The sequence below is a fragment of the Pristis pectinata genome, chromosome 6, assembly GCF_009764475.1.
Source record: "Pristis pectinata isolate sPriPec2 chromosome 6, sPriPec2.1.pri, whole genome shotgun sequence".
Taxonomy (NCBI): domain Eukaryota; kingdom Metazoa; phylum Chordata; class Chondrichthyes; order Rhinopristiformes; family Pristidae; genus Pristis; species Pristis pectinata.
The window spans coordinates 92,041,908-92,064,379 of NC_067410.1; the positions used below are offsets into that span (position 1 = coordinate 92,041,908).

Sequence of the window (22,472 nt, forward strand, 5' to 3'; positions counted from 1 at the left end):
AATGCTTTCCAGGTCTTTAATCATGCTGCTGGTGTTTGAATATTTTAACTGACAGTTCTTTGATAAACAATGGCATGGTAGAATGACTATACAAAGGTGGAAAAGATGTTGGGTGGCATTAGGTGAAAAGTAAATGAAGTTGAAATAATTATGATCACAAGCTGAGGGTAGGGCGAAAGGAACAAATGGAAAGATTTAGGGAAAGTCTTCTTGAGGATGGGGCCGAGATGGCTGAGGCTTTGTCAAAGGATGGGGAGCATGAGTGAAGCAAAATAAGTTCCAAATGGGCATAATGGAAGAGTATGCAATGACAGACATACCGTAGAACATAGTACAGCACAGGAACAGACCCTTTGGCCCGTGATGTCCTGTGCCGACCATGATGCCAATACAAATAATCCCATCTGCCTGCACGTGGTCTGTATCCCTCCAATCCCTGCCTATTCATGTGCCTGACTAAATGCCTCTTAAAGTTTATTATCATACCTGCTTCCACCATTTCCACTGACAGTGCATTCCAGGCATTTACCACTTGCAATGTGTCAAAAAAAACTTGCCTTGTTAATCTAATTTAAACTTTCCTCCTCTCACCTTAAAGCTAGTTGACATTTCTACCCTGGGGAAAAGACTTCAACTATCTACCCTATCTATGCCTCTCAAGGTTTTATATACTGCTATCAGGTCTCCCCTCAGCCTCCAATGCTCCCGAGAAAACAGTCCAAGTTTTTCCTATGACGATATTAATGGAATGAATCTGACACAAAATTAATTGAGGCCAAATTATGCTGCTGATGTGCTGACTATCAGCTGTTTGCATTCTTAGTCAAATGCAGAAGTCCAAGACCACAAGATCAGACCTGATTGCTTGTCTGATTGTCCACTGTTGCTGGACTTGCCATTGGTGGAGGAGTTACTCCTAGAAGTGTGGCGGCACTTCCCATTTGACTCTGAGCTTCATGCCAGGGGTATCTGATACATGAAAGGCAACCCCTTTCATTTGATATGGGGGTGGGGGGGGGGTGCAAGGGATCACTGACTAGGTGGTTATAGCTGAATGCTTTGTTTTATTTTATTATTTTGAGTTATTTCTGGTGTCTTAATGTCTTCTTAGTACACTTCAAAGTAAAATTAATTTTATTAATTTTTTTAAAAATGTCTCTACAAAGGCTTTTAAAGGATTACAAAGCCTTTTACCACTCATGAGCTGTCAGAGGCTTTTGGTCCTCTCTGGGCAACAAGGCCTGTGTGTAGCATGGAGACCTCTTTGCTTCACCAGGCACTGGTCAGGTGAGTGGAATCTGCTCATCTGGCCCTCCACATCAGGGAAAAGCAAGTTCAAGTGATGAGGACCTCAGGTAGCGAAAAGGCCATAGGCTGTGTTCAGCATGATATAAATGGCCCTTCCAGTGCTATACATCAGGGCATTATAACTTGTGTACTTGTCTTTTATTTAACAATTTTAGTATTGCACTGCTTGTCCATATCTTTTTGTAAGAAGATTCCAAGATTCATCAACTTTTAATGTAATGAGCTCCATTATTCCATTGCTTCCTGTGCCATCTAGTGAAACATTCCAGTATTGCATCACTTGTCTATGCGATTATATTAAGCTGTTGATTAAACCATTTGTCTCTCTTTTCAGGTTAAGATTCTCCAAATTTGACGCAGATCATTGTATTCTGACACTGTGTTACTTGTTTTTGCTTGCTAGAGAAATATTACAATGTTTGTTTAAACTATCTACTAAAAATAATCAAACTCATGTCATCCAGTGTTATTTTTCCAACATTCTCGTCCATGCCTTTGGCTTCTTTGTGGCCTTCAGTAATGATCTTCGGACATTGTGGTGTTTGTCGGTGCCCTTGTGTATTGACATTCCAGTATAGCACTGTGTGTCCACGCCTTCTGGCAATAACATGACACTGTATAACTGTTGTCTGGCAATGTCATTTTCACACAATACAGCATGTCAATGCCTTCCAGTTAATTAGTAAAACTCGTTGGTGTCAGCAATGTTTCACATTGTCTTTCCTGGCCTTTTCACCAATCAGTGACAAAGATTATTGCTTGCATTGTCTGCTTCTGTTCAGTAACTTTTTGCAGAGCTTGGTCTATTTGGTCTACACTGGCATCTTCCCACTCACCAAATGAAACATCTGAATTTATGGGAGAAATTGAATGGGAGAAGCCTTTAGTACAGAATAGTTGGTTTTGGAGCATGTGGAGCAATACTTCAGGTTAAATGGGACAATGGATCAGCTCATAATAGAATGGCAGAGCAGACTCAATGGGCCGAATGGCTGATTACTGCTCCTTTGTCTTATGTTCTTAAAGGTAAAGTCAAATTTATTGTCATACGCACAAGTACATGTATGAACAAGTGCAATGAAGAACTTACAGCAGCATCACAGGCACATAGTATCATATAAGCAGCATTCACAAGAATAACATAAATTATACACAATTTTTACAGGAAAGATCACAATTAGAACAAAAAAAAGTCCATCTTAGTGCTTAACTCAGGATGTTGAGGAACCTCCTGAAAATTTAAAAGCTTTTCCCCAGTTCTAGTTGCTGTTGATGTACCCTTGGTTTGCTTGGTGCTAAAACAAGGTCTTCCTCATTCAAAATTATAAAGCAGTTATTCTGACTGTAATCACCTCCCTCTTCCAGTCCTGGTCAAGGCTAAATTTACAGCCCCAAGCACTAGCTGTTCCTCTCAAAAGCACACTGATTATTGCAGTTAAAATTCCTGGCTACATGTGCCCAATATCAATTGGCGTTTTTGTAACTAATTTCTCACCTGAAATTTTGGGTCTCTTGTGCGTTGGAAAAGCAATTAAAGTGATGGCTTTTCTTATTGGTTTTTCTCGTTTCCTATCGAACATTTTCATATGGCAGTTAAAGGTCTGACGTAAATGTCCTGCTTTAAATTCAAAAGAAATGAATCATGTCGACCAACTTTCTATCCTTCCCCTTTCCACAGCTTTTTTGATTTGGGTCAATTATCTTGTTCAATTTTCATTGTTCCCTCAAATCCTACTTTACATGGTTTTGAAGTATTGCACTGTAATAACAGAAAATCAGTGAGATATGACAAAATTAATGTCAACATGTTTTTTTTGCATTAAAATATAAAATGCTGGGAATACTCAGTTGTTCAAGCAGCATCAATGGAGAGAGAAGCAGAGTTATAGTTTCAGGTCAATGACTTTTTAACAAAACTGGGCAAGGTTAGGGATAAACAAGATTTAAAATGCAAGGAAGCAGGAAGGGGAGAAAAGACCGAAAAGGAAGGTGCATGATAGGGTAGAAAGCAGGTGAGACTAAATGGTAAAAGAGACCAAAGTAATACACTTGTATTTCTTTTAGTGTAATATATGTACATTACTGGCAATTCATGCTACAGTCTCCACTAAATTGGGGAGATCATACAAAGACTGGGTGACCAGTTTGTGGAACGTCTTCATTCAGTCCATAATTTTTGCTGAAAGTTTCTATGCTTGTTACTTTAACTCTCCATTCATAAGAATATAAGAAATTATGTTCCCTAATCCTAACCCTCAAGTCTGCTCCACCGCTCAATATGATCATGACTGATCTGTCCCAGACCTCATCTTTGCTGTGCTGGTTCCCCATAACCCTCAATTCACTGATTTCTACTTCCTCTTTAAGTACACCCAGTGAACAAGTCTTCACAACTCTCTGGGGTAGAAGTTCCTATGCATCCTCCATTTTAAATTACCACCCCTAATCTTGTATATATGTACATTAACTCAAGATTCTCCCACTGGCAGAAACATCTGACATCTACCTTGTCATGCTCCCTAAGGATCTTTTTTTATTTATAATAACTGTAACGAGTGGATCTGCTGAGGACAGCTTGCAAAGAGTCATCATGCTGCAGTGCCATCTTGGAAGCTGTTTCAAAAAGATTGCCCCTCATTCTTCTCCCATTCCCATTTTGACTTCTCAGCCTCCTGAGTGGTTCCAATGAAGTTTAGCATAAACTCGTTTTCTGAACAGGCACAGTTGAGTCTTCCATTCACAACACTAATTTCAACCATATCGGATAATAAGCATTTTTAGCATTAATATCTTGTGCCTTCCACCCTATTTTGGACCTTCACTTCTGTTTTCTCCTACTCTTCTCCTTTTCTTTACATCTTAAAACATATTTATCTCCTACGAAGGGAATTTCCAATATGTTCTGATTTTATTTCAGATTTCTAATATTTGCTGTATTTTATTTTTTATTTCCTATTTATTAAAGCTTTTAGAGTCTATCTCTATACTTAATCTTCACATTGTTTGAAACTATTACACTAGTTTGTGATAGACACAGTTTTATAGTGAGTCCTTTCAGATCTTAACTTTTTAAAACAAGGTTTTGATGGAGAACAACAAAAGTGGGATAAGAAAGGAAAAGGAAGCAAACAGTTGTGGAGAAATTTAATAGTGAAGTGGAGTTAAAGTGTAAAGCTAAATTCTCCAAGACAAATGTAAGAACTGAAACATAGACTAAACACATTAAGCAGCATCAAAACTTAGCAAGAGGCAGAATAAAAGTGGGAAAAATGAGATGTGTTGAAAAATTAAATCCAAGTTTAGAATATAGTAAAATTATTCAAGGAAAACATTAGCTGCTGGAAGAAATGTGGTTTTAAAATCAATCTCTGATAAATGAATAAACAAATTTTACTCAAAGCCATCCCCCTCTATCCCCTCACTATCGGCTCTTCTCTCATTCACTTCTCACTTCCCATCCTATCTTTGCTCTTGACTAATCCCTGTGTCCTTTGCTGTGCTCCACTCTGGTCCTTTTATTTCCTGGTTTTGCCAAAGCTCCCTTTGTACCTCCTTGTTTTTCCCCACTTGCCACTTCAGTTTAAATCCGGTGTATCTGAAGCCACAGAAACTGCTGTGTACAGTGAGCAGGATTTGCTGTTCCTATAAAAATTCCCAACTCTTGTATGTGATAGCTGGACTGACTTCAAATAACAGCGGCACATGGCAATTGGCATTCTGGGGTTACTTTGGTTGAAAATCACACTAATCCAATCAGTGATGTAAAGATAAAAAGGATGATCACATACAAAAGAATGCAGTCCACAAACAGACAAATGTCAACACACAACATCCTTGACCAATCTGTGATCAAGAGCTTTACTCTCAATTTACGGGGAAGCTTCAATATTATCAACATATTCAAGTAGATTCCAATATTTGGGCAACATTTTTCATGAAGAACCTCCAGTGTCTCAACTTGCCTTTCATGTTTGGAAATGCAGGAGCATTGCTGCCATCATTAAAGTATTATCTGTATGCAATGGAAACTTGGTCGCTGATTCTCCATTGTTTTAACTAATGATGATTAGATCAATGCAGTGTAATCACAGTTTAAAAAAAAGTGATAAAATCTGTACAGAAAATAAACCTGTTGTGCAGTTTTAGTTGTGGAAATTATTATAGGAATTTAAATATTTTTGTGCAAACACCATTGGTTTTAGGCTGGATCACGTGGTTGAAGAAACAGTGCATTAAATTTAAATTTGGATAGACACTGAAATTACATCATGTGATATTCACGCGCAAGGATTTAATGGGTTCATTTAAAATTTCTGCCTATTTTAGCAGAGTCATCAATTTTAAATGTAATAATGGGAGGAAAAGTACTTTGAGTCATTCCTGAAGAAGACATACAGCATAGTACAGTACAACACAGGGACAGGCCCTTCGGCCCATTATGTCTGCGCCAACCATGATGCCGGTCTAAATTAATCCCATCTACCTGCACGTGGTCTGTACCCCTCTATTCCCTGCCTGTTCACCTGTCTATCTGGATGCCATGTAAACATTGCTATTGTACCTGTCACTACCACCTCTGCTGCAATGTGTTCCAGGCACCCCCAACCACTTTGTGTAAAAACAAAACTTGCCTCACAAATCTCCTTTAAACTCCACCCCCCCCCCCCCCCGCCCAACATCTTAAACCTCTGCCCTCTAATATTTGACATTTCCATCCTGGGGAAAAAGACTCTGACTATCAACTCTTTCTATGCCTCTTATAATTTTACATATTTCTATTAGGTTGCCCCTCAATATCTGACACCACAGAGAAAACAATCCAAGTTTGTCCAAACTCTCCTTATAGGTAATACTCTCTAATCCAGGCAAGATCCTGGTGAACCTCTTCTGCACTCTCTCCAAAGCCTCCACATCCTTGCTCCAACTGATGAAAGCAAGCATGCCATATGCCTTCTTTATCACACTATCCACTTGTTGCCACTTTAAGGAAGCTATGAACTTGCACCCCAAGATCCCTCTGTACATCAATGCTCCTAAGGGTCCTGCCATTTACTGCAAAATTTCCTCTTGCATCTGACCTTCCTAAATGCATCATCTCACACTTGTCTGCCCAAATTTCCAATTGATCTATATCCTTCAGTATCTCTTGAAAACATTCCTCACTATCCACAATTCCACCAATTTTTGTGTCATCTGCAAACTTACTAACCAGATCACCTACATTTTCATCCAATCATCTCATGTGCATATAGAGGTCACAGCACTGATCCTTGTGGAATACCACAGTTCATAGACCTCCAGTCAGAAAAGCACCCCTTAACATCTTCCCTCTGTCTTCTATGATAAAGCCAATTTTGGATTCAATTTACCAACTCACTATGGATCCCATGTGACTTAATTTTCTGGATCAGCCTACCTTGAGGGACCTTGTCAAATGCTTTGCTAAAGTCCACGTAAACAACATCCACTACCCTACTCTCATCAATCATCTTTGTTACTTCCTCAGAAAAAACTCAATTAAATTTGTGAGAAAGGACATCCAGGCCTGCATGTCTGTTCTTCTATCTCCCATTGGCTATTGGGAGGCCTATTAGTATAATCCCATCATAGTGATTGCAACTTTCGTATTCCTAGTTTCTACCCATATTTCCTCACTCGATGAGCCCTCCAAGATGTCCTTTCTTCGTGTTGCCGGGACAATCTCCCTAATCAGTAATGCAACTCTTCCATACCTTTTACAGCCTTCTCTGTCACATCTGAAACATCTACGTGGAAGATGCAATCCTTTTTTATATTTGTATCCAAACACTACATAATTGTTAATGTCTCTGTTAAATTCACATCTAACCTTCCCTGCTCTAAATTAAGCAATTTTTGGGTTTTTCCTCTTTCCCTCTTCTCCTTTCCCCCTCTGCATCTATTGAAGTTACTTATCCTCCAACATCATTTTGGTAAATCTTTCCGTACCCTTCCCTTGATCTTTATGTACTTTCAATGCTCTATTGAAGGCTGAGTGAATGATTTCTTTAAGTACACTTCAATGCATTTTTAATCCATGCTTGCACTTAGAAAGCCAAGAATCCTGTACTCTTCACAAAGCCGTTATGAAACTGTTATGCCACCTTCCAAGTTGCAAAATTTTGCATTGGTGAAATTAGTGTGATAGGATCAGGTATGAACGATGAGCTCTCCATAGAGGAGAGATGTAGGTGTGTGGAACAAAGGAGATGAAGTTGGTTGGAACACGAGACTGCAGGTGGTGGAATCTGTAGCAAAAAACAGACCGGAGGCAGGTTAAGCAGCATCTGTGAAGGCAAAGGGATAGTCGAAGTTTCAGGGGGAGGCTCTGCATCAGGATATGAAGGTGATGGGAGTGGAGAGATCTACAGAGATAAAATCAATACAGGATTAGTCTTTGCTATTATTTTAAGTAGTTTACAAATCATTCTGCATAACTTTGACCTAGGCTATCCAAATAAAAGCTGGCAGTTTCTCTCAGAACTGCCAGCCTTAACCCCCTATAACTGAGCAAATGTTTGGGGTTCCGATTGAAGGCAGAAGTCCCAAACTGTTGCCTGGCTGTGGCTGTTCTTGGAATAACAGTACTCTGGGCTGCAAGGGGGACTACAAATGTTCATAGATTTCCCAGCATCTGGGATATCTGCTTGCTGAATTAAATACAAGCTAATTTCCCCATTGATTCAATTTAGTTTTAATTGCTTCTTGTTTTAAGTTTCACATTTTCATTACTTTTAAATTTTTTAATAATTTTAAACCAAGTTAACTGTATTTTAATTCAATATTGCTTTTGAGTGTGGATATTTAAGAATATTGGATATTTATTAATGTTCAATCTCATTGGCAGGTTTCATAGCTGGTCAGGCTGGGGGGTGGGGGGGGTTAGGTGTTGGGAGTAGGCAGTTGGCTAGCCTCACCAGCTGTCAAGACAACCCAGGCAACAGAAGTAGTCAGTTAGATTGGAAAGGCCCTGTGCTATATGTGGACTCACTGATCCATTGGGAGCCAACTTCTCAGCAAAACACTGCACCCAGATATCCACTCCAGACAACAGCAGGCCTTGAGGGAAGCTGACAAGTGAATTCTTACGCAAGAGCTTTCCTCTCAGTACGCGTGTGATGTTTTATTTTGCCTGTTCTGTTTTCTTTATTTTATTTAAATGCTGCTCATCATCACTTTTGCTAGTTCATCAGCTTGTATGTTCTCTGTACAAGAGAAATATAAAATCCATTCTTCCTTAGTTCTGCACCTTGCTGCTCTCTAGCTTGGAATAAAATGAAACTGTATTCACAAGCTCTGTCCTTGTATTTAACTATGAATACTCATAAAGCATAAATTATCCATAGCAATGACAGAATATATGGTTTAAACAGAATATATGGCTTAAAATTGACAACTATAACTATTTACCACTCTGACCTCTAACCTTGCTTGAAATGAAGATTACATTTCACCCTGCCTTCCTTTGAGAAGGCATTAATGGCTTTAGACACCCACAGAATCCTATTTAGATCAATGGCAACTGGAACGAAAAACCCAGTTGATCAAAGCAGGGATTTTTCGTCACTAGATCTGATACAGCAAGATGCACAGAAGCAATCTTCTGTTTTAAAACAAAAATGAGAATATGTTTGCACTTTTTTAAAGTGCGAGTATAGATTCTTTGACAAAGAAACAAAGGACTACAGATTCTTTGACAAATGGTTTTCATTGAAAGTACTATACCATTGTTTCCACAATTTTTACAGAGCAAAATCAGTTACAGTACTGCTCCTTAAAGCCTTCACATACACAGATCACATCCATTTCTGCCTGTCTACTATTTCTCTCAGCTCCATTTTTACTGTGCTTTAAGACATGTGCTGCCTGGTCTTGAATGAACTTCAAATTCATTCAAACTCACTGTCTTTATTATTATTATTATTAACTTTAACTTGCTACTGGGGAAACCAGGGGATCAGGCAGAGCATTGGTTTTCTTTCCTGCACAATACAAGTCTTTATTGGCTTCATTGGAGAGTGCTGTCTCATGTGGAGTATTACCTGATCTCATTTGTTCCAGTGGTTAGGGTAAGTTAAAATTGTCCCTTATGTCTCTGAAATATTTCTTATGTTAAATGGACTTGTAAAGAAAAGTAAGTAATTGATAGAAAAAATAGGAAATGGTGGGATTGTAGCCAGCGTAAAATGAAAATTCTCATTAAAGCCTTCACAAGAGCTATCTAGATAACTTCCTAATATTTATGATATTTTAACCACCTCATTGAGTTGAAGAGGATTAGAAGGTGCACAATTTATAATCTTCTATGCTGGCTCCAAATCCATGTCAGCCTGTTTAGCATTTAGACAGAAACCCTACAGGCTGACTGAAAGTCATGGTTTGGAAAGGCACCAAAAAATGAGAGTGCAGGTTCTGTGACAGTACTTTGGTCTATTCTTTAAAGTACTGTTTTACAGTGTGCAAAGCTAAACAAAATGACCAAGTAGCAATTTCTTCATTTGCCAGTAATATATATAAAATCTTTATTTTAATATAACCCCACCCCACCAACTCCAAGCCCACTTATCCAATTTTGTTTCAAAAGAATGTGCTGAATTTTAAAAAAATGTAATGGAAAATTATGACATTAAATGTCCAAAATTATAAGATCAAATAGTCCTAGAGCCCCTAACTCACCTACAGCTTATACAGGCTACATGCAGGCTATTTTCATGTTAACTCGGCAATGAAGCTCAGTTTTTCCATTCCCACTGAAGCAGGGATTTGTCCAATTTCATGTGGAATAGTTTAACAGAGGGTTCTTATGGTCGTGATTTATTACATAGGCTGACGATGACAATTGTGATAATTTCATAAAAAATGAAGCAGTTCATGAGCCTCTAGGGTTGTATGCAGAGAATTACAGTGGGCCAAAATTTACCATGGTTGCAACTAGCCTACAAAACTTGATCTAACTTACCCTAGCTCCAGAGGTCAACTTGCTGGAAACACTGGTTTGGGCAAGGTTGCAAAGCCCTTCGTGCGGGAGACCTAAGTAAGACCCACCAATGAAAATGTTAAAGGAGTCTTTTACCAGCTGGCATAGCTACACCCCTGGCTTAATCAACTGCTTAAGCCCTATGAGTATTTCAGACTCTTGGATATATTCAAAACCTATTAAATGCCTAACTATTTATATAAAAAAAATACAAAATTATTTCAGAAAATTAAAGAAATGAAAAAGCTGAAACACAACTGTGCATTTAATAGAACTTAAATCAGATCAATTAAGGAAATCTAAAAGATATACTGTAAGACATTAATCCATCACACTCTTTTCCAGTAAAATCAATGGAGAAGTCCCTGTGTCAGGTCTAAGCTGATGCATGTTCTTTAAGCAAATTCCCCTGTTTAAGTATGACAGACTTTGGCAATTTGCTCTCCACTGCCTGATTCCACGAGAAATCCAATAGCTGAGAGCAGTCTTCAAATTGTCGGTAAACAGCTGTCAGGATGTTTATGACTTCCGTATTTGCCCACGCCAAAAATCCCAAACTAGCTTGTACTTCGGTCAGGAAGTGCTAACAGTTCCATGTGGAATTTCTGGGATTTTCCTGCAAAATATGCAGCAGCAATTCTGCAACTGTAGTTGATATTGGAGCTTTTCAAATTGTGAAATACTGGGTTCAAATCTCATCACTTAATCTCTCAAATAATGAAAGTGAAGTTTGTGAAATTTCAATAATGATCTAAATTACCAGTTTTACATTCGGGAGGGAAGTTCAAAGCCTACCCCAATGTCTCTGAAGTTGCACCTGCAATTTGGTTTCTTTGTTTCCTTCCTCAATCAGAACTCTTGCATATTTTATCAACGTGTCTGGTATAATTAGCAGGGGCATAGGCAACCAGAGAAAGGAGAAACATTTTGTGACAGAGCAAAATACCTACCAATGCAAAGCAAAAAATATAATGGATCTAAAATAGTTTTCACAATGTTAAAATGAAACTCTTTTGAAATACTACCAGAGCCCAATTTAATAGGTCTTGAAAGTGAAGAATAGATCTCCAACTGGGAATGTGGATCTTGTCCTGAATTTACCTAATTTTAGGAGAGCAGCAGCACTGAGAACAACAAAGCCATGATTAGCAAACCATAAGGAAAACAAAACCAAATTTGGCATTGTTTTCTTGTATCCATCTTCCTAATTCTTGGTGGTGAGTGAGCCTTTCCCTAAATATCTGGCTTAATCTGTCATGTCAAACTTTTCTTTGCTGAATATCTAAACAAATTTGTTTATTATGCATGTTCTGGTGCTGACACAGTTCACTGGTGCTCTGTCCTTGGCATGTTTCCTAGTGCAGGATGTTGATGTTAGAGAATGATTTCTTGCTATATTTTTTGTTTCTGCAGTTTATGCTGGTCGTCTGTGTTGTTAAAGTACTCGTGCATCATGCTTCTCTAGACCCCAGATTATATGAAACATATAGTGACAGGGGAAATAAATTTTTTTTAAATTCTGTTTTGTTACTTAGGTTCCACCTGGTATCAAAGTACTAATGAGTGCAACACGGAGCACGTTTGATGAGCAAGAGAACATATACCGATTCCAAATGGAATATCCAGTTCCTGCCTACCTGCTGGCCCTGGTAGCTGGAGATCTAATTTCTGCAGATATTGGTCCACGGTAAGTGCGTTGTCATTTTAAGAATTAATTTTCCAATGATTTAAATTTAATCCTTTTATCCATATCAACCCCTAATTGGAATTTACAAACTTGAAACAGCTGGATTTATTGAATCAAAGTATGTTATCCATAATGGTGTCCTACTTTACACTAGGAGTTTCATATTTTTTTTACTTAATCTCCTGAGACGTACGCAATAATACAAAAGAAAAATTCCAGATGTATCAAAAGCAGAAGATACTACTACTACTACTACTGTGACATTATCAAAGCAACTAAACAAATATCTATGCCCTGAGTTAGTGGTGCAGGAGAAAAAGATTGTTATGATGCAAGTTACAATTTTGGCAAAGCTCTCCAGGTTTTGGTGAGGGAAATCACACGTGTTCAGTTAACAAAGGTTAAATTGGATCACTTTGTGCCCATTTCTGAGGCAATGATTTTACACACAATTTCAACTGGATGTGTGCCAGCCAACATATTGGGTAAGAACTTATGAAATGCATCTTTGTTGCAACAGTAGTTTTCTCCAACGTGACAGGTGCTGGCCATCTTAGTGAAACGCAACCAGAAATAGTCTACAAGTTTTAAATAAGACGCTGCATCCTGGTTCTAGCAGTGATCTCCAGTATCTCAACTCTTGTTTGCAACACAGGGCTTCTCCAACCCAGCCTAAGATCGTAACCTCCATAGCCAACCTTTTTTTATAATTCCCAGCCCTGAGTTGCAATCTAAACAGCTTATCTGAACTTTCTGAGATTCATTTGCATGTCACAACCCAAATAACTTTCTCTAACCTGTTAATAGCACAACATCCTACTGCTGCACCTTTCTTATGGTGAGCCCCAGAGCCAATAACCAAATTTCTCAGACCTCGCAATTCATGCATAGGGTGCTAATGTTAGCTTCAGTCGGCTCTTGAGTTTAATGCCCAATTGTAATGTCACGAGGTTTGATAGCACATGGGTATTATTATGTAGCTCAAAATATACTGCAGTGAAGTATCAGCCCAGTTATGAGCTCAAAAGCAGAACTGGGTAGTGAGCCAAAAACTATCAAACTCCAGCCAGACTATTCCCAACTAAGCCAGACTGACAATACTACATGAATGCTCAGCTGTCTATGAGTAATGTTAGAGTTTGTCTCTGTTAAATTGCATCAGCTGAATTTTTTTTTGTAATTTCCTAAGAGCTGTAAGCCACCTTGAGAGATTTAAATATGATGTTTGGATTATAGTTTAAGAACCTTAGCTATTTGGTTTGTGCATTAATTCATCAAAGGTATGCCTAAGTTTTTCTGATTGTTCATCTTTTTATATTTATAAATCATGTATTTGCATATACATACAGAAGCAGAGTTTGGGCTGAACCTTGTTTATTAAAAGTTGCAACAGCAAAACTCAACGGCACAGTGGAACGGTGGCTGAGTGCTGCAGAGAATCTCTTTGGACCTTATATGTGGGAAAGGTAATAAAGGAAACTAATTAACATTTTTATGTCTTTTAGCCTTGGGTGTGGGACGGAAGCAGTGTGATGGAAATTCGTATATTATGTTACCAATTCCAAGAAGTTTGGCTTATGTTGTTTCCAGGAACTAGGAATACTTTTGAGGTGTTCTATGTGCCCAGGATAGTGCTGCAGAAAACAGGTGCAACACTTCCCACGAAGAAGAATTACAAATAGCCTAAATATTTGAATATGGCCCAATGTCTGGACTCTCTACATGCACTTTCCATCTCTCCTAACAGAACAACGAAATTCGAAAGGTTGATCTTGTTGGATGCATGGTCCTGGAGCTGAGTGACAAAGCCCTGTGCATCAGCAGAACTTTGAACATCACAATAGGAGATGCGGGTGGACCAGAACACCCCACAAAACTTTGCTGAAAGTCTTTGGCTGTTAATTAAAACTGTCCACATTTTGCAATATTTCTAACATTTCGGAAACATTGAAGAACTATCAAGAATGAATTATTTAAAAAAATTAAATTCTTTAAACTAAATTTAAACAATTAAATGTACTTCTAAACACAGTTAAATAATTAAAGGCAATAAACACAGCAATTGTTTAAAAGAAGTACTGTATTAGCTTATTTTTGGAGACACAAGAGACTGCAACAAACAATCTGCTGGAGGAACCAGTCCTGATGCAGAGTTTTGACCTGAAGCGTCAACAACTCCTTTCCTCCCACAGATGTTGCTTGACCCACTGAGTACCTCCAGCAGATTCTTTGTTGCTTCAGCTTATTCTTCCATTTCTACAGTCTTGATGGAAGTGTGTGCGTTTGAGGATCCCATGCCTAGTCTAACCTGGCACACGATCTGAGAGCAGATTTTCCAGTGTAAATGTTGAGGAATCTCACTGAGCCCCTGCTCCAGCACAGGACCCATGGCAAGTCCAATATCAGAGCAATGCCAAGAAATGGCAGCAAAATCTAGGCAGTTAGTTACAAAGCAGAACCAGGGCTTCCTGAGAACAAGTCCTCCCTATCTCTCCTGTAGATAATAAATGCATTGCATCTTAAAAGTAAAACAAACTCAATCATGAATAATGTTTGAATTTTTCTGGCCAAAAAAGATAGTTTGTTTCCTGACCAGATGATCATAGGTTTGAGTTCCAAAGCAGTTTGCCACTTGAACTTGCATGCTTTATTTGAATACATATCTTGGCCGGATGATGAGGTACAATGGGACATTTCCCCATCTACTGACTACAGGAGAAATACGCATATGCTAAATCACCCTATTTCTTGAACTCAGCAAGATATGCAAAGCCAAATGATTTGCAAAAGAACAAAACAGTAACATAAATGCTAACTTACCAAAGATGCTGTTGCCATATCCATTTTGTTCCTCCTGTTCACTGAGTCAATTTTTTATGTTTGGTATGATGCAAAGGTTGCTTGAGAAGCCTTCAGTTGCATATCCACGTGGTAACCCATCATTTGGGAACCCAGACAGTGTGGTTTGACAGGGGCAGGATGTTTAACCATTGAAGCACCAGAAGATATAATTTTATTTTGCCCTTGGCATTCATTCATGTACTTTACGAACAAGGATCACAGGATGGTTATCAGAAGGTGGAAGCCTGGTCGATTTCTTTTTGTTCTTTAGCTAGTGATGCAGTGACCAAATATTTGTTATCAAGCCAAATTAATCTAAATCTAACCATATTTAGATTAACCCAGAGCACAGAATTTTGGAGTTTATTGGTTTTTGTGGGATCATTGGAAGTTTGAAAGAAAGTAGCTTTTGTAGAATGTGACCATGTGTTTCTCCTTCAGGTATGATGTCGTATTCCTTCCACCCTCTTTTCCAATTGTTGCAATGGAAAATCCCTGTTTGACATTCATTATTTCCTGTATATTGGAAAGCGATGAGTTTCTCATTATTGATGTCATCCATGAGATCGCACATAGCTGGTTTGGAAATGCAGTTACCAATGCTACATGGGAAGAAATGTGGCTGAGCGAGGGGCTGGCAACGTATGCACAACGTCGCATTACCACAGAAACATATGGTGAGAGCATACTTTTATTCTCCAAGTTTTTCTCATATTATTAGATATGACTTTGCCTATAGGTATTGCCAATAGGGTATAATATGCAGAAAATATTGGCTGAAAATCATGTTTTGTTAAGGCATAATTTTCCATCCTATTAGTGGTAATAGGTGAAATTCAGACACTAAGGTTAATGTTCTCTGGAGCAATGTTCCAGAAAGGAAGCATTTGGAGAGGAATATCTTGTTGATACCCATTGTTCAACCCTTTCAGAGCCACACTTGAACTGTATGGAAACCTTTTGAATTACAGAAGTCCTAAGTTCCAGATTGCCAACCACTGCGGAAGTGGTACTGCACCAACTAAGTGGTACTACACCAACAACTGAGGAACAACAGTCTGCGAAAGGAAGTAACTAGGATAAGGATTGATCTCATTAAGGACACTTTTGTGCTTCTGAAAGTTTAATGATTTTACCCAGTACATCTAGAAGAATGAAGCGTTGCTTCTAACAGAATTAGACGTGCTATATTTCACATTTAAAACCACTACCATTCCTTCTACTTACGTCCTTTATGCATTGTACCATGCACTTCCTCTGGACAAAATGTCTTCGCTTAAGAACCGGTGGTCCTGCTTTTAAAAGATGGAGCTTTCAGATTCTTGCTTACATCGATATCTACAATGATATGCAGCAGGTTAAATGCAAAAATCTGCTGTTAACATAAGCACATCCAATAAATTGGGACAAAAACAGAAAATGCTGGAAATACTCAGCACGTCAGGCTCTACCATCTGCAGTTATATTGATTTCCAATAAATTGGGCTTCTCTACACTGTTATTGCTTAGAAGGTTCAGCTGATTTAGAGTGTGATGGAAGTATATTCTCCTTCCACAAACGCTCATATTGCTGTAATGAAGGTGACTCTCCCTTCTGGTCTCCAGTCATTTGGTGCTGGGACTTTCGGGGTTTCACTGATGTTATAAATATCATTATGTCTATTTAACCTTGGAGCATATTCATGCAGAGCCTGGTGCTGTTGGAATGATCAGAATGAGGATGGTGCTGTCACTCAGGATGTCAGTACACATATCACCTCCTATAGTCTACCTTAAATGCCTACACCCTGCTGAAGTCACTTGAAGTTTCAGGCAACAGGCCTTTTGGCCCACCGAGTTCACCCCACCCCGACCCATTTACACTATCCCTTTATTTTATTCTCCCCATATTCCCATCACCTCCCCCAGATTCCCACCACTCACTTACGATTTACAGCAGCCAATTAACCTACCATTACATGTACCTTTGGAATGTGAGGAAACCGGAGCACCCAGAGGAAACTCATGTGATCACAGAGAGAACGTGCAAATTCCACACAGACAGCAGCCAAGGAGTCTGGAACTGTGAGGCAGTAGCTCTACCAGCTGCATCACTCTGCAGCCCTTAATATATGTAGAGCAAGCAGTTCAGCACTATAATCCTTAAGATTCTGCAACACTACAATTTAGACCATTCCAGATGGATTAATTCTCTTGAAACACCTTCAGACATTGTGGCATACAGAATTAGAGTGCTGGTGGAAGATTGGGACTTATAAATAGTTCTCAGCTGCTATTCTCACAGCTGCAATGGTTCAATGGGTCATGACTGCAGTAAGCTGTCTTATTCTTTCAGAAGCTGACAAAAAAGACTTCATTCTTTGTAATCTTGCAGTTGGGAAATTGGCTGCTGTGTGCCAACTTCCTTATTTGATGCCTGATGAGTCTAGTCTCCCTCACAGAAAATAGCAAAATTGGGCCATACTAACATGGAAAATAGGAGCAGTAGTAAGCCTTTGGGGCTGCTCCACCATTCAACACAACATTGGCTGATCATCCAATTGCTGTTACTTCTTCAAAAAGTCAAAATACAGGGCTATTCCAATGGAAAACCTGTTGCATCTTCTTTAAACTACGCGTGACAGCAGGTTGTTTGGAAATATTATTGAAAACAAAAAGAAAGTCAGTTGTTGTAAGTGATAATTTTTTAAAATTCCAAATCAGCTGAGCAATATGGTCAGAGAAACAAAGGACTGCAGATGCTGGAATCTAGATGAAAAGCACTATGATGCTGGAGGAACTCAGCAGGCCAGGCAGCATCTGTGGAGAAAAGCAGGCAGTCAAAGTTTCGGGTCAGGACCCTTCAGGACTGAAGATAGGAAAAGGGGAAGCCCAATATATAGGAGGGAAAAGCAGAGCAGTGATAGGTGGACAAAAGAGGGGAGGTGGGGTGGGCACAAGGTGTTGATAGGTAGATGCAGGTAAGAGATAGTGGTAGGCAGGTGCGGGGGAGGAGGGGAGAGCAGATCCCCCAGGGGATGGGTCAAAGGTAAGGAGAGAAAAAAGAGATGCTACGAAAGGGAAGGAAAGAAGAAGCATGGTTGGGAGGGGGTGTGCGGGGAAGGGGGGTGGGGATTACTTAAAGTGAGAGAGTCAATGTTCACGCCGTTAGGCTGCAAGGTTCCAAGACGGAAAATGAGGTGCAGTTCCTCCAGTTTGCGCTTGGAATTCTCCTGGCAGTGGAGGAGGCCAAGGATTGACATGTCCTTGATAGTGTGGGAGGGGGAGTTGAAGTGACTGGCAGCGGGAGATGCAGATCGTGGTTACAGACAGAGTGCAGGTGTTCTGTGAAACGGTCGCCTAGTGTGTGTTTGGTCTCACCAGTGTAGAAGAGGCCACACTTGGAGCACCAAATGCAGTAGATGATGTTAAGGGAGGGTGCAGGTGAATCTCTGTCTCACCTGCAAGGACTCTTTGGGTCCCTGAATGGAGGTGGTGTAGCGGCAGGTGTTGCACCTATGGTGGGGGCAGTGGAAAGTTCCCGGGGTGGGAGCGGGATGGGTGGAGGGGGAGGAGTGAACTAGGGAGTCATGGAGAGAGCGGTCCCTGTGAAAGGCAGAAGGGGTGAGGAAAGGAAGATATGCTTGGTAGTGGGGTCCTGTTGGAGATGGCGGAAGTGGCAGAGAATGATGTGTTGGATACGTAGGCTGGTGGGATAAAATGTGAGGATAAGGGGGACCCTATCCCTGTTGGATCAGGGAGGGGTTGGGGTGAGAGCAGAGGTGTGGGAAATGGCAGAGATATGGGTGCGAACTCTCGCAACTACAGTTGGGGGGGAAGCCCCGGTTAGAAAAGAAGTTGGACATCTCGGATGTCCTGGAGTGGAAAGCCTCATCATGGGAGCAGATGTGGCAGAGGCGGAGAAATTGAGAAAAAGGGATTGCGTTCTTGCAAGAGACGGTGTAAAGAGCTGTAATCTAGGTAGCTGTGGGCGTCAGTGGGTTGATAGATGTCGGTGGATAAGGATCCTCCTGAGATGGAGATGGAAAGATTGAGGAAGGAGAGAGAGGTATCAGATATAGTCCAAGTGAATTGGAGAGCAGGGTGAAAATTTGTGGTGAAATTTATGAAACTGTCGAGTTCCGCACAGGCTATATGGTCACTTTAAATCCTTCAGAAATAGTTACAGGTCCCTTTAAATCAAGTGCAATCTTTTATCTTAGCATCCGGCAACACAGGAGACATATTTTATTCCTGTATGATTGACAACTTGGCAGAAGGGACTAATAAATGACATGACTGGTATTTCATGTGACTCTTGCTTTGTTTAAAGCCACTGTCCATTTCAGGACAATTTTTGCTGTCAGCTGGAAGTTGGTGGAAAATGTGCAGATACTTATAGGCTCTAGTTTTATCACAAATCCCAAGTGGATATATGTCCTACTGGTGTTTGTTTCTGATTGTTGTTATGGTAGAACTATTTATGGAGCCTCAAGGAATGCTGGGAATGCTGACCGCTAAGGATGAGTCTGTTATTTATCTTTTACTTTGCACTTTACTTGGAGGACACTATGTTTAAAATACAGCCTATTTTAAATAAGGCTTGAGGTTTCTGTTTTTTTTATGGTAACAGATTGGATATTTGTACTGCATCCAATTTGGGCATCATTATAATAGGTCGGCAAGCTTCTGATTCTTTGAAAAACTTTTAACTTATTGAAAATGTTTGCATTCTGAGGTAGCAGCAGTTATTCTGAGATTTAAAATTCACAATATTTTGTTTCTAAGATAAATATGATTCATTTTTCTGCTTCAAGGGTGATTTCCCTTTAAATACAATCTGAAATATTATACTTTTTGATGCAGAGCATTGTTAACGAATAAGCCATTTATCTGCATGTATAAGGGCATTTTTGATACAAGTTTATCACTCTTCATTCAAGCTGCATTCAGGCACATTTCATACACCAGTCCATGCCATTAGTCAAGTCAAAATGAGGATGTGTACTGTCTTGTAGTTTGACGGTTAAAAGTTAAGTGGTTGGCCAATGTATGTCTCCAAATGGTTAGATTCACAATGCAACGATGGGCTCTAGCTCTGTCCATCCATACAAGGAATGATGCCAGATGCAGAGAATCCAAATTTTAGCACAAGGAAAGGAAATATTTTTCAGGGAGGGAAAGGAAATACTGGTTTCCCTTTTTTCTTTCAGGGGCTGCTTTTACTTGTCTTGAAACCACTTTCCGACTGGAAGCACTACATCGTCAGCTGAAACTGCTCGGAGATGAGAGTCCTGTCAGCAGACTACAAGTGAAGTTTGAGCCAGGTCTCCATTTTACCTCTGTTTGCAATTAAAATGAAATTTGCTGCTCCATTGACTAACTAAACTAAACCAACTCTTTGATTTCAGAGTACAAATGATTTTTTTCTTCCACAAAAATTCTCTGGTATTTGGCAGTTTCTGTGTGATACGGTGTGGCACTTTCAGTCTAGGTTCTGTAAATAATAGATTATAATGATTAATAAAGTTGCTTGGTAGATTCTGTAGGCTTGAATAATTGATGGATGGAATCTTCAGTAGACCTCAATCCTCATTTCTTGATGCAAATGTTGATCAAATGGCTTTTTTTTCCATTCTGATGCTTGTATTTACTTTTGATTTCATCACAACAATTTTCAAAGGTTAGTATTACTGCTGCTGTAAACTGAAGTTTGTAATCTGAATCAAAGCAGGGTGGAATTGTAAATCAGTTTGTTATACAGCTGAGTACAAAAAGCTGTTGTAAACTAGCCTGCAATGTGGAGGAAACTTTGAGTCATTGGACCAACATATAAGTAGTCAGAAACAATTATTTGTAAAATTTTTTGGTGATCAAGGCTAGCTACATGTGATACTTCTTCCATATTCCCATGCAGGAGTCAATCCCAGCAGTCTGATGAACCTCTTCACGTATGAAAAAGGATTTTGCTTTGTATACTACCTGTCACAGCTCTGTGGTGATACAAAGTGCTTTGACTCTTTTCTTAGAGTAAGTTCAGCAACTTGTTTAATTTTTCATTTTACTTTTAAAATCTACTTTATACCTAGCAAATGAAAACATGTTAGTGACTGCTTCATCTCATTTACATCAAGCACTGCAGTATCAAGAGTAAACTGCCATCTGCATTGTCCAATAGAATACCATAATCCCTGATTCAGAGATGCATTTTCTATTGCACAGATGAATGATTCACATGGACAGCTTTGTTCCGTGGCCTTACTGAGAAGTGGAACCCTTCAGAAAATTGAGCTGCTGAGGGCAATCCCTCCCACAAAAGAAGCACTGTTATTGTTAAAGTATCTTTTGTGTCAGGTCCTACCTAAATTGTGATACTGTGGGATCAGCAGTATCTGACCTCAGAGGGCTGGACTGCTCTCACTTCCAGAGTTTCTGGCATCCATCTCAGCAATGCCCATGGCTTGGCTGCTGCCCAGCCCCCAGACTCCTGCGTTTCCACAGCAGAAACAAACAAGACTTATCCCCAGATTGCAACAATGAACTGCAGTGCAGCTAGGAGTTTTATTTATAAGTAATAATTATTAAGGTAAAGCATGCTTCAGATGTGATTTAATGGCATGATTGAAACATTTTTGTTAAAATATGTAGTTCAAACTGTAACCCACAATTCTTTCCAAGAAATACATAAGCCTTCTGATCTTTGTAAATTAATTTCATGAAAGTAAATATTTTCTGCCATTTTGTCTGTCTTATACACAACTCAGCACCAAATTTGTGAAGTTCATCCTGTAGTTTAGCACCTTGGTTTTATGGGCCATGTGGTTGGTTCACATTCATGTTAACATAAATATGGATTGCATCTTGCCACTTATTTAGTTACTATGAAGTACAAATAATTAACATAAAACTCAGTCTGCTAATGTTAATAACTTCCTTCATAGGCCTATGTGGAGAAGTTCAAGTTTACAAGCGTGGTTGCAGGTGATTTACTGGAGTTTTTCTTGGGCTTTTTTCCTGAGCTGAGGGAGAAATGTGTAGACAACAAGGAAGGTTGGTGAGATCTTTGAAAGAAATTTTCTAAGTATCCTTTAGTCCATTGCAGGTAATTATGAACAACATTTGACTGCAGTTTATACAGAGCTCACCATGTTAGTAGAGCACATTTTTCTCTTGTTTTATTCAAACCCATTTTTGCTTATTACTTGCTCTGACATTGAATTGCTTGCCAACACCATGACGTTTTGGATATTCATTTGTTACAGGGTTAATGTGCTGTTTTACTTGGGTTGATGACTTTCCTAGGCTTGTAGTCTTTGGTTTTTCATTCACCCTACCTTTCAAGATAAATTTCAGGCAGACGACCCACAAATACAAGACCCCAGTTTAGAACACAACATTGCAGCACAGTACAGGCCCTTCATCCCACCATGTTGTGCTGACATTTTATCCTGCTCTAGGACCTATCTAACCCTTCCCTCCCACGTAGCTCTCCATTTCTCTATCATTCATGTGGCTATCTAAGAATCTCTGAAATGTCCCTAATGTATCTGCCCCCACAACCTCTGCCGGCAGTGCATTCCACGCACCCACCACTCTCTGTGTAAAGAAAACATATCCCTGACATCCTCCTTATACCTTCCTCCAATCACCTTAAAATTATGC

General features: G+C 39.5%; 1 protein-coding gene across 3 annotated transcripts in view; it reads left to right on the forward strand.

The window, feature by feature from the left end:
- rnpepl1 (arginyl aminopeptidase like 1) overlaps window positions 1-22,472 on the forward strand; it is a 41,264-nt gene that overhangs the window by 8,225 nt on the left and 10,567 nt on the right. Inside the window, exons 3-8 of one of the 3 annotated variants that reach the window (XM_052018894.1) lie at window positions 11,839-11,990; window positions 13,340-13,456; window positions 15,273-15,508; window positions 20,024-20,137; window positions 20,728-20,840; window positions 21,752-21,860. In XM_052018894.1, the coding sequence (XP_051874854.1) occupies window positions 11,839-11,990; window positions 13,340-13,456; window positions 15,273-15,508; window positions 20,024-20,137; window positions 20,728-20,840; window positions 21,752-21,860 (841 nt within the window). The remainder of the gene's footprint in view (window positions 1-11,838; window positions 11,991-13,339; window positions 13,457-15,272; window positions 15,509-20,023; window positions 20,138-20,727; window positions 20,841-21,751; window positions 21,861-22,472) is intronic. The other 2 variants (XM_052018895.1, XM_052018896.1) reach the window with 2 other exon arrangements.